Raw genomic sequence first — 13454 nt, forward strand, 5'->3', positions numbered from 1 at the left:
TATACCGTAGAGCAACTTTGTCCAGATGATAGAAAACTCCAACTCCCATAATGCAAGTGTATAAAACCAAAGGCTGAAGGGTTTTGCAGAAGCAACCACAATAAATCATTACGCAGTCACAGATGATAAAACAACCCAAAGTAGCCTAATCACACAATAAAACCTGCCTTCTGGCTTTGATAGGATCTGCCCATTTCAGGGACACAACTCAAAGGTAACACTTTAATTGAAGATCTGGATGTTTTGACAGAAATAGGAGCTAAAATGAGGGGGTTTCTAAGGACTATTTTTCCACGCCACATTCTATTAGGTAAAACAGATGCATGAAGTCATCAGAGGCATGAGCAATGTAACAAGCAGCTGTGCCCCGCTGAACAACTGGCACAGAGCTATACACCAGGACCAGCCTGGACACGTAGCTTCCTCATCATACAACCTGCCACAGCAGACAAGCATGCTTACCCATTTATACATTTTAGACATTCAAGACACTGACATGATTTTTAAGCTGTTTATAAACAATATGTCAGCATATAGCGCCAGCGGCATAGAAGACTGACATACCTGTGTATTCTAAAAGCTGACACATTAAGTGTATGAAAACATAAGGCTCTACATTTCCTTATATTACCCATCAACTGTAATGATATTAAATACATAAAAAAAAAAAAAAAAATGATGGGCATATGTTTATCATGATGGAGTAAAAAAGCATGGTACGCTATGATACTCCAACCCACAGAAATATATACACACACTGACTATTAAAGGGTTAGGAAAATAAAAGCCAAATTAAGCAAGTCCATTTTTCTTATCTAATATTGTGCTACATTAACATCTACAGAAAAACAGCTGTGTGCGCACACATTTTACCATGTGTGCAAAGACTGAGATTATCAATAGACTTCAATATAGCATATTATCAGATATATTACCTATCTGTATGTTTTGGGTGTGGAAGGATCCCTGTGCTGCAAGGCAACAGTCCTAAAACTGTCCATGTCACTTAGTAACATGTCAAAAGTATTCATTTTGTTCGGAGATCCCCACTAATAGAGTGGGTTAGATAGAGCTGGGAGAAGGGCACAGTTAAGTTCTTCTCTCCCTAACTTGCAGCACAAGACATGTCTTTGTGTGCATGTCTTTGTGTGCATCCATTTTGATCCCTTTTCCATTGACTTCTATTATAAAAAAAAAAAAAACTGATCAAAACGGATCCTTTTCTTTTTTGACGGACACAAAAACGTATCCGTTTTGATCCGTTTTTTTACAATGGAAGTCAATGGAAAAACAAATGCACACAAATGCATCCGTTTTTTTTTTTTCATGAAAAAAACGGATTGCAAAAACGCAGTGTGAACCCAGCCTTACCAGTAGCGGACCATGACTGAACGGTATGTGGGTATCTCCCCAATAAGCTAACCAGTACATTGTGAAAGCAGCGTGTTGAGGCCATTGTGATATACACGTGGTACTATGCAATTTCTCCACAGAAATAGCTGTTTTTTGTTGTTTTTTTTTAGCACTAGTCCCTAAAATACAAACCTCAAGTGCCAATGGCAACCACAACAATGGCCAGAGCATATATTCCTAATATCATGAAAGAACTAGATCTCTAAAATTATTCCATACAATTTACTATGCAGACAATATTACCACCAACCACTACCATGACTGGACGTACAAACTATTTAAGGGTGAGTTCACACCTACAGGATCCGAAGCAGATTTGATGGTGCAGATTTGATGCTGTGTTCAGTTATTTAAATGAAATCAGCTGCGGATATGGTAAGGGTGAACGTACCCTCACAGTGATGTAAAAATGCTGATTTTAGAGTGTATCAGAAATTATATGGCCCAAGTCTTTGTGAACCGCGGAAAAGCTTGGCTAGATCCCGACTGTGGACACGTTCTACATGAATCCTGTCTAGTGAAAGCAGACATTTCCTGCAGTGGAGGAAGCCACAGGTTGCTGTAGTGCAGAAACCATACTATAAGGCTATGGGTATCTTCTATCATTGCAGCATGATTGTAAAGCACACTTAGCCTCACAGGAGTTTTCTGGGACTATAAAACCAATGAACTACCTTTAGTATAGACCACCAATATCAGATCTGTGGGGTCTGTCTCTCTGTACCCCTGCCAGCAGCTGAAGAAGCCATGGCGCTCCACTGAACACTGTGGGGGAGATTTATCAAACATGGTGTAAAGTGAAACTGGCTCAGTTGCCCCTAGCAACCAATCAGATTCCCCCTTTCATTTTCCAAAGTGTCTTTGAGGAATAAAAAGTGGAATCTGATTGGTTGCTAGGGGCAACTGAGCTTGTCTCACTTTACACCATGTTTGATTAAATCTCCCCCTGTATCTCTTTTATTGCTTAACTGTGACTGGTAAACCTTTCATTGTGCTGAGGGTCAGACCCCCACCAATCTGATATTGATGGCCTACCCAAAGCATAAACCATAACTTTTTGGTAGTACTAGATAACCTATGTATCATTCTTTCTAGCTTCTCTATTTTATAAGCTTGATTTTATTGCATCTCTGGGTGCTGTAAACAATATAGAATGAATTCTTACTAAACGTACAAAAAAAAAAAAATAAATAGTAATAATAATAAAAGCCAATCATCAATCTTTCCATGCTATGGCAAAAGTGAAGATTGGCCAAGGATAATGAAAGGCACAGCAGGATCTGGGAAGCACTATGACCTTCATACCAGGTCGCATATCAGATGATTGATAGAAGCCAAAGGCTAGGCTTTGTAACAGGGGCCCACAAGACACTCGGATGGCCACAATAACAACATCGTTCCCCGAGTCTGTCCGCTCCATCCAACACAAACAGGCAACAAGGAATCAAGATCCTCAATAAAAATGGGAAAAAAATCATTGCAAATTGTAAATGTACTAAATTATAACTAGATGGTTACTAGCTTTCCCCAATCCCATATAGCAGAATTATTATGTCAACTTAAAATGTACACAGGGTCGGTGCTACAGCCTCCATGAGAAGAATGAGGTGGCTCCTGACCCAGTCTCACACAGCGGATGGGCTGGTTGCCATATCCGTGCACTCCTCTATGGGAACAGTGGTACAGGTCTCCTCCATCAGAAGCAGATATATTGCATGTGGTAAAAAACTGAAACAAAGTACAAAGCTGCAAAACTTACTGGACACTTATTTTATACACCTGTGCGTTGTTTTTGCACAAGACTAGACAATTCTTTTAATTAAAGTGACTGTATAGCCGAGGCATGTATATTTCAGTCCAATGGAGAAGTTCAAAATACTTAATTCCTTAGAGACATATTCTCCTCTTTAATGAAATGAAGTGAGTCTCTCCTCCGATGTTATGATGTTGCTAAGGAATCCACCTTTGTCTGGAAAGAAACTGTGGTCATAGGATGACATATTATTGTTGGCTGTTGGGCCCCGTGCGTTGCCTTCCAGTAAACTACTGGCTGAAAGGCAATCGTTTTTAGAAAAATAGTTTTTTTTTTTTTAATTTAAGCAAATATTTTTTAGCCATGTGGAAAGAATGTGCCCAAGATTTCACTCAAAATAAAGAAAAAAAAACAAATCCATGCTTTCAATACATTAGCTTAGGTCTTCTTTTTAGTTATTAGATTTAATTTTTTCCCCATATTATTATATACAACAAGACAGATAAACAACCTCATTGAAACCGCCCCAAAGAGTCACATACTGAGAAACCTATAGAGTGTGTCACAAGGAGATGAAGTAAAAGACATGTCTGTGTGGTCAAACTGGATTTAGTCTTTGTTTGGGGGGGGGGGGGTATTGGGGCTAATCACTGTCTGCCCTTATCATGGGAACTAAAGTCACAGCAAAGCCTTCCTAATGCAGAAAATATACTCATCCTTCATATCTAGGAGTCCTGAAACAGCTGACATGAAGATGGAATACATGTAATGGAGGAATAAGCCACCGTTAGGCTAGGCTCACATCAAAAACTAACCTTCTGCTTGTGGTATACGTGCCAATAGTGTGCCAAACGTAGTCTAACAAGGATTAAATTCGCCACATTAGCAAGTGTGTACAGTTTTTTTTCTGTGAGACTAAAGTGTGTGGCAACCATGTATTTGGGTCCTACACAAAAATACGCTTGCAAATGTGCCAACTGTAGTCCTGATTAAGGTGGGAACCTGAAGAGAGAATGGAGAGGACTGCCAGCTCATAGCCTAGACACCCTCTAGCATATTAGGTGCCAGAAAATGGCCGCACTGATTGCTAATGATGGGGGAGGGGGAACTAGAAAGAAAAAAAGGCAAAAATCTGTGGAGTGGCTATCTCAGGTTGACCAAAGATAGGGGTGCAGGTGGACCTGAGGCCTTTTTGAAGTGACTGTACCACCAGGCCTAGGCTGAAGCACTGGAGGCGGGCCAACCCACCCTTAGTGGGAAGAAACCCCAGGCCCTCCATGATGTGACTCCATTAGAATCAATGGAAACCTACCATAGAGGGGCTAGGGTTTTCTCCCACTTAGGGCCCTATTCCACGGGCTGAGCAACGATGTAAACGAGCGCCGATCTGCCTATACCACGGCCCCGATGATCGTTACGCGAGGGCTGCAGGGACATCGTTACCGATGTCCTTGCAGCAATACATTACCTGCCGGGCTTCTCCTCTGCTCCGTCTTGCTCCCCGAGTCCCGCTCGCAGCATCAGCTCCGGAGCGGCCTGACTGAGCTGTCAGACCGCTCAGCCAATCACTGGCCAGGAACGCCGCGGCAGGTAATGTACTGCTGCTCTGCTTGAATCGTCGGTCGCTCCCGCACACTGCTATTCCACCGTAGCAATGCGCAGGTGGCGAACAATGATTTTAGGTTTAAACCTAAATGAGCAATCAGCCGATGTCACGATCATCAGCTGATCGTTCTCTCTATTCCACCGAGCGATAATCGTCCCGATTCGGTCGATTATCGCTCCCGTGGAATAGGTCCCTAAGGGTGGGTGAGCCCACCTCCAGTGCTTCAGCCTGGGCCTGGTGGTATAGTCACTTTAAAGACAGCCATACACAAGACTTGGAATGCATCTATACATGGCAGATCCACCAACATTGGTCTAGTGTAATGCCCCTATTCCACGAGTCGTTTGGAGGAGCAAACGAGCGCTAATAGCTCGTTCCCCGCTCGCTGCCGCCGCTATTCAACGCGGCTGCAGCGAGTGGGTGAGTGCAGGAGGGGGTGGCGGGGAGCTGCGGGGGGGGGCTGCCCGGGGGATCGCTGATCGTCCGGGCAGCCCATAGGATATAGCAGCGTCTGCTGCCGATGCTCCTATTCAACGGAGCAACGGCAGCAAATCGCTGCTATATCAGTCGCTTGTTTTTCAACATGTTGAAAAACAAGCGACTGCAACGATCAGCCGACATGAACGATGTCGGCTGATCGTTGCACTCTATTCCACGGGACGAATATCGTTCGTAGCGGCCGATATCGGCCGAATAGGAACGATATTGCTCCTTTAAACGACCCGTGGAATAGGGGCTTAAGGGCAGCTTAACATAGGTTGAAAAAGCTGTGAAAACATTACATTTAGTAGGGAGTGTCCCAGATTATCAAAGATTATTAATCTATTTTAAACCCACCCTCCCATCACACAGTACAACCCCCATTTTCTGACTACATCTGACTGGACGCAACCACCATTTGCCTCGAGAATCCTTAAAGTTCTGCAACAATCTGAGAGCCAGAGATTGGGGAGCACTGCTCTTAAGCGTCAAGCGCAGCGTAGGTCTCATAATGGCATATACAGGAAACAATCATACAAACAATACAAGCTCAAGGAATACTTTTTGTCGTCAAGTCCAGGTGGTCTTTTTCTGCGGACAGTCTTCTAGGTTTTCACAATTCCGGTTACTATTGCTATAAATGAGGCAAATATGGACTTGTCTGCCCATTCTCAAGCTAGTTAGGAGAGCTAGGATTTTACCATTCTATGATGAGATGGAAATGTTGCCGTATAGTAACCAGTCCGGCTGAGCAGGGCAGCCAAGTTATAGAGCATTGCAGCCACTTCAGAAACTTGTCTGCAGGATGCTGTATCTAGGTGTCTCATCTCTCCTGCCTGACTGCTATTATTACATAACATAAATATTACATTACAGAGGTGTTTTCCCTTACAGATGAGCAAGTGCTTGGGTAGCTGGGAGTCACAATACTGAGCTACAATGTAACGGAATAAAAGGGAGCTGGTTACACAATCCCTTCCTAGCTGGAGCTTCACAGTGGTTTCCCTCACATCTGGTTTGCAAACACGTCCTTCTCCCATGAATCTCCCTTTCTCTTCCTGCCAGTGTTAAATGCCATGTCACGCACTGAAAGCGCACTGCAGCCTGACACTATGGAGGAAGCCGCTGCTGTGCCTGCAGATGAAGCTGCTGGGAAATGCAATGGAGATGCACTCACAATGTCAGCCTTGTTTCCTTGGTATACTCCCCCCGGACTCAGGATCAATAAGAAATATTTATATATAAAAGATAATAACTTCCTATAAAATCACACGGACCTTCTCTTACGCCAATGAATTGGCCCATTAGTATTTATAGCCATTACATCTAGAGATATGCCCACTGGAAGGGTGATAAATACCACTGGTAGACAGCGTATCATACACATCTAGGCTGCCATCAAGGCCTTCCATAGAGGTACACGACCAAATCTCTGCCATCGCAAGAATCAAACCCAATACTGTAGACAACAAAACATCTGCATTCAATGTATTGCATACAGTTAACTGGCTTATTGCTGGTAGTAATAGCACATACTACATGGAATATCCTGTGGAAGAAAGGAATTCCCACAGAAGAAAGGGAGCCCAGATGACCAGGACAACCCCAAAAGCAAGCAATGTGTACAGCGACCCCCATAGGCAGGCAGGCAATGTGTACAGCGACCCCCATAGGCAGGCAGGCAATGTGTACAGCGACCCCCATAGGCAGGCAGGCAATGTGTACAGCGACCCCCATAGGCAGACAATGTGTACAGCGACCCCCATAGGCAGACAATGTGTACAGCGACCCCCATAGGCAGACAATGTGTACAGCGACCCCCATAGGCAGACAATGTGTACAGCGACCCCCATAGGCAGACAATGTGTACAGCGACCCCCATAGGCAGACAATGTGTAGAGCGACCCCCATAGGCAGGCAGGCAGACAATGTGTACAGCGACCCCCAAAGGCAGACAGGCAATGTGTACAGCAACCCCCAAAGGCAGACAGGCAATGTGTACAGCGACCCCCAAAGGCAGACAAGGTGTACAGCGACCCCCATAGGCAAACAATGTGTACAGCGACCCCCATAGGCAAACAATGTGTACAGCGACCCCCATAGGCAAACAATGTGTACAGCGACCCCCATAGGCAGACAATGTGTACAGCGACCCCCATAGGCAGACAATGTGTACAGCGACCCCCATAGGCAGGCAGGCAGGCAATGTGTATAGCGACCCCCATAGGCAGACAATGTGTATTGCGACAGCGAAGACTCAAGCCACTCAATCGTCAAATTATATACACAGTAACCCAATTAAATTTTGTATTCAGTGGCCCCATCATCACAAGACATATATGGTGACCCCAATGTCAGACAATGTATACAACTCAACCGACAAACAATGTATACAGTAACCCCATTCCCAAATGATGTATACAGCAAACTGTCACAAGACATATATAGCGACCCCATCGGCAGATTATTTATACGAGGTTCCTACCATCAAAAGATGTATATAGCAATATAACTAAACAATGTATCCAGTGACCCTACTGCCAGATGATGTATACAACAAACCCACTGTGACAGGATGTATACAGTGACCTCACCATCAGATGATACATCCAATAACCCCACATCAGATGACGTATACAGTGACCCCCACCATCACCATTCATGCAGGACACATAGGGGCTTCTTTTATGTCCACGATGTAAGACCCCCCCTGTAATCCCGGTGCAGATTTCGTATTCTCCCTGCATAAAATGGCTTTGATTGAATGGCAGTTCCTCAAGAAAAGGAATCACCCATCCCCCACCAAAGAGGGCACCTTTCTAAACACATCACATCTCATTGTTACCAGAACCACCACCACAATAGACCTGGTGCCTGCCCACATCCAGGGGCACAATAACCAGCCAAATCCCCTCCAGTCATAGCAGGGCCTGGATCTCAGGGTCACTTCCAAAATCCTCCATAGGAATCATGATGATGGAGAGAAGAGAAATCACAGCAGCCTGAGCAGCAAGTTTCTCCATCTAGGCAGCTCCCTGCAGGGAGGCTACAGAGAGCCCTGTGCTGTATGCCATAGCCATGGAGAAGGCTGGAGACAATCCACTGTCTGCCGGTGTGCTGTCCTGATGATTAGACATGTGTGCTGGAGCCATGTTCTACAGCACATCGCTCAGGGTGCAACCATCTGCAGGGCCTGCAATGTGAAGGTGCAAGAAAACGCAGCCCCCTCTCTCTTCCCTGTAATGCATATGACAAGGTGGCACTCACCATCGCTGACAGAGGTGGCATGGACGTGCAGGGCACAGCACAGCAATCCCAGGACGACAAGCACTGGCACATCTGTCCTGAGAGGCGGCATTCTGGGGCCAGGCACTGGCGGGGGGCTCCGGAGCTGGAGGAGGGGAGGGGGTGCCTATGTCTCAGCCTGCCAGCCTCCCACCTCCACGGCTTGTATCTAGTCTCCGGCAGCCAGGAGGGAAATCAGGGCTCAGATCACCCGCAATGATTGAGAAGGGCAGGGGGAGGAGGGGGCGGCTGCTGCAGCTACTGCTGGGGGCGCCAGGTAAGGGGGCATGCAGTCCCTGCTCCTCGGCTTCTCTTCCAGGGTGTCCCCCCTGATGATGAGGGGCTGAGGAATCCAGCAGTGTTATTAATGAGAGGGGGAATGGCTGGAGAGAGAGAGAGGATGTGTGGGCAGGAGAGCGGGAGGGAGGGAAGGAGGGAGGCAGGGGGCGGGATGGTAGCCTCACTCCTCCTCCTGCTGCTGCCCGGGCTGTGCTGGGGCTCCCGTATACCGCCCTGGGCTGGGGCTCCCGTATACCGCCCTGGGCATGCTGCTGCTGCTCTGTGCATTCCTCTGCCCAGCCTGCCAGTCCCTACATCCCTGGACACCAGATCTGCCCCTCCACCATGTGCTTCAGGGGCAATGACCCAGTCCTCTACAGATATCAAATCTATCCCTATACATTACTCCTGGGCGTACCTGACTGCGCTAAGCACCCCCTAGTGGCCGCTACAGAGTTTGGGAAAACACCATTTGGATGTCTGCAAAAACCAAGGTCTGGCCAACATAAGACAACTTTCAGCTGGGGAGCTACAGGTTGGAAAACCCTTCCATCTCAGCTTAGGGTACATGTCATATTTCCCGGGGTACCCTCACTGCCCTACAACGGGCTTCACACTGCCTTACTATTCTGGAAAACCACTAATAAAAACGCCATGGTAATTTTGTTTTTTATGTATTGCAAAAACACCAGCAGCCACATGCTAGCGGGAAGTCAATAGAAGTCCATGATCTGCCTAACACACATTTTTCTATCATTTTTTAGGTACTGTGGCATTTTTTCATCCAATTGTGGGTTTTTTTCCTATAGACTTCGATGGGATTGTTCTGGTTGTCTCTTTCTAGCATTTTTTTTTTGTCACCTTTTGTGGACCAGCAGCTACAACATGTGATGGCAGAGGAAAAAAGTTCAGCACTCAAAAACGCCTCAACCACAAAAAGATGATTCACACATGAAGTGAAAACGCTAGAGAAATTGCCATAAAAAATATGAATGCATGAAAAAAAAAAAAAAAGTCATGCGTCGCATTGGTGCTTTTTATGGCCTTAGGCTATAAACACACTTGCCGGATCCGCAGCGAGTCATCTCGCTGCGTATTTGCAGCGAGACTCGCTGCGGATCCCGGCCCTATTCTTTCAATGGCAGACAAAATTGCAGCAGAGATGTACATCCCTGCTGCGATTTTGTCTGCAGCTCGCCCCATTAACCCCCCAGCCGCCGGAGATTATACATTACCGGGTCCCCGCTCCTGCTTGCTTCGGGGCAGGTGCGGGGACCTGGTAATGTATAGCCTGACCGCCCCCCTGCTGCCCCGATCGCCCCCTCAGCAGCACTGATTGCCTCCGCAGCCCCCGACCGCACGATATCCCCCAGCCCCGGCCGCACGATCGCCCCCCGCAGCCCCCGGCCACACAATCGCCACCCCTCCCCCCGCAGCCCCCGAACGCACGATCGCTGCAAGAGGGGGGGGGGTGAGGGGGTGGTGGCGATCGTGCGGCCGGGGGGCGTTCGTGCGGCCGGGGGCTGCGGGGGTTCGTGCGGCCGGGGCCGGGGGATATCGTGCTGCGGGGGGCGATCAGTGCTGCTGAGGGGGCGATCGGGGCAGCAGGGGGGCGGCCAGGCTATACATTACTAATGTATAATCTCCAGCGGCCGGAGGGTTAATGGGGCGGGCTGCAGACAAAATCGCAGCAGGGATGTACATCTCTGCTGCGATTTTGTCTGCCATTGAAAGTATAGGGAAGGGATCCGCAGCGAGTCTCGCTGCAAATACGCGGATCTGGCAAGTGTGTTTGTAGCCTTAAAGGAGACCTGTCACCCCCCGTGCCGGGGTGACAGGCTCCCGACCCCCCGTTTACAGCCCCCTATACTCACCTGATCCCGCCGGGTCCCACTTTTGGATCCGGTCGGGTCACGGAGATATCAGCTCCCGAAGCCCGGCGACCGCGCTGACAGGAGAGTCCGATGCCCATAGAGAATGACGGAGCATCGGACTCCCCATTCATTCTCTATGAGTGTCGGACTCCCCTGTCAGCGCGCGCACCGGGCTTCGGGCGCTGATATCTCCGTGACCCGACCGGATCCAAAAGCGGGACCCGGCAGGATCAGGTGAGTATAGGGGGCTGAACGGGTGGTCGGGAGCCTGTCACCCCGGCACGGGGGGTGACAGGTCCTCTTTAAAAATGCCAGAAAAAAAGAAAGTGTGAGGGCACCCTTATAGGGATTATCCAGACTGTGTCCCTCTAGAGAAATTACCACTCCTGTCCATAGTTTCGGCGTGTGTTTTGCAGCTTAGTTCCAATGAAGTGAATGAAACTAAATTGTGACAGGTCCTCTTTAAATGGGTAGTTCACAGAAAAAAATTCTTTCAAATCTACTGGTGCCAGAAAGTGTCCTAGATATGTAATTTACTTCTATTAAAAAGTATTTCAGTACTTATTAGCTGCTGTATGTCATGCAGGAAGTGGTGTATTCTTTCCAGCCTGGAAAGCAGAAGAGTTTTTCTATGGGGATTTGCTACTGCTCCGCACAGTTCCTCTCACAGACAGAGGTGGCAGCAGAGAGCACTGTGTCAGACTGGAAAGAATACCCCACTCCCTGCAGGACATACAGCAGCTGGTAAGTACCTGGAAGATTTTTTTAATAGAAGCAAATTACAAATCTTTGGCACTTTATGGCAGCAGTTGATTTGAAAGAAAAAAAAATGGGGAACAACCCCTATTAGCTCTGCTTTTAATATGCTGAACTGTGTATTATCATTGCTTTCAGGGGTACTCTGATATTATTTATTTTATTGGTGGTGGGGTGGGGGGGGTGGATCATGGCTTAAAAATCTTAAAGAGGTACTCCAAAGGAAAAAAACCATAATGGGCGCGAGAAGAAGAATCGTCGATTTCTCCGTGTCAACAACGGGATCTGGGACAGGACCGGGTGCGATGTGGTAAGTATATAGACCTTTATGTCACTGTATGTCAGTTTCTGCCGGGGGCCACGGGGTGAATGGTTCCCTTTAAAGGGGTATTTTGGAACACAAAGTTGGAGATTTATCAAACTGGTGTAATGCTGAATTGCCTTAGTTGCCCCTAGCAACCAATCAGATTCCACTTTTCTTTCCTCACAGACTCTTTCAAAAATGAAAGGTGGAATCTGATTGGTTGCTAGGGGCAACTGAGCCAGTTTCACTTTACACCATGTTTGATAAATCTCCCCCAATGTTTTTATATTTCGCTTAGGGTATGTGGCTTATTTTTATATGCTAATAAGGCATTTTAGTGTACTGAGGCGGGACTACCACCCTCCGATGTGCACCGATCCGCCCCTGCTGGCCCAGCCTCCTTATGAATATGAAAGGGGCAAACCTGTTGGGGCAAACGGGTGCATATATGCTAATTAGCATATAAAATAATCTACACATATCCCAAAAACGGTGCTGGGGATCAAGATAAAAAAATGATCTTCATCCTCAGAGTCCCATGAGCTATAGGAACATATGAGCAGGTTATATGCTTTCATATTAGATGTTTTTCTTTAATGCACCTGGCTGGTGTGTGTGTGTGTGTGTGTGTGTGTGTGTAGGATGGCACTGTTAATGTCTTCATTACAGGGCTTTATTTGTGGACAAGAACTAGAAAGTGAATGTATCTGTGTTTGTGTTTTCCATTGTAAGTTTTGCAGTGACAGCAAGCACATATGCTGCAGTCTGCCACCTGCTGAAGAAAATGGTTTGTCAGCCACTTCCCTGCATCTGGGCCTATCACAACCCTGCCTAAAATTCTGCTGTCCAATCCTCTGTGGAGTTACCTCAGGCTCCTCTCCACCAATAACAATCCACTAAGAAGTCTATAGATTAGGGTGGAGAGAGCCATGTGCTCAGTTTTAGTCTAGTCATACTCCACGTTACAGTTCCTGCTAAGTATCCTGCTAACCCATAGGGCCAGAGAGTGTTATGCAGGGCCTGGCCTTCCAGCCAGTGGCTTATGCTGCGTTCCTGGATTATATGTTGAGTATTCTGAGTTCCTGTCTACTAGCCATGGCTGACTAAACCACCAAGGGTTCGGTTGCCATGATGAGGGGCTGAGTTGGGTTATTCAAGTCATCTTTCAGGTCCTGTAAGTCCACAGAGGTACTATAAGACAGCGGTTGAAGAAGTGCTTCTTGCCTGTGTGCCGCGCTGCAGTTGAAAAGTTAGCTCTGTCCAGCTTTCCAAGCCTGGGCCCTTTTTATGAATCTGCCGCTTCACATTCTCTCCAGCATTTATGGATAATTCATTGCCACGAGTACGGGTAGTCTCTCTCTCAAGTTATCGCAACACAAGCCAAGGATACCAGAACCCACCTACAGCGGAGTCTCTTGCAATTTGGACAGGTCCCCTCTAAGTAGTCCACCTGACAGTAAGCAAGTCAAAGTCTATCTAAATTATCCTCTAAGAGACTTCCCAAAAGCATAAATATTCCTGAACTCAGTCTGCTAACTAAGCAGAGATTTCTAGCACCTTAAAAGGGAAAGCTAACAAATCATATTCTTGAGTGACAAAACTATCCCTGACTCTTTGCATTTAAAGCGACTCTGTACCCACAATCTGCCCCCCCCCCCAAAACCACTTGTACCTTCGGATAGCTGCTTTTAATCCAAGATCTGT

At 46.9% G+C, this 13454-nt stretch overlaps 1 protein-coding gene across 2 annotated transcripts in view; it reads right to left on the bottom strand.

Moving 5' to 3' along the window:
* Positions 1-8926, bottom strand: part of LRP1 (LDL receptor related protein 1) — a 217407-nt gene extending 208481 nt beyond the window's left edge. The window contains exon 1 of one of the 2 annotated variants that reach the window (XM_069970390.1): positions 8520-8926. In XM_069970390.1, the coding sequence (XP_069826491.1) occupies positions 8520-8610 (91 nt within the window). In that variant the 5' untranslated portion in view covers positions 8611-8926. The remainder of the gene's footprint in view (positions 1-8519) is intronic. The other variant, XM_069970388.1, reaches the window with a different exon arrangement.
* Between the last annotated feature and the right edge of the window lie 4528 nt (positions 8927-13454).

This window comes from Dendropsophus ebraccatus, chromosome 5 (assembly GCF_027789765.1).
Source record: "Dendropsophus ebraccatus isolate aDenEbr1 chromosome 5, aDenEbr1.pat, whole genome shotgun sequence".
In the NCBI taxonomy this organism is placed as follows: domain Eukaryota; kingdom Metazoa; phylum Chordata; class Amphibia; order Anura; family Hylidae; genus Dendropsophus; species Dendropsophus ebraccatus.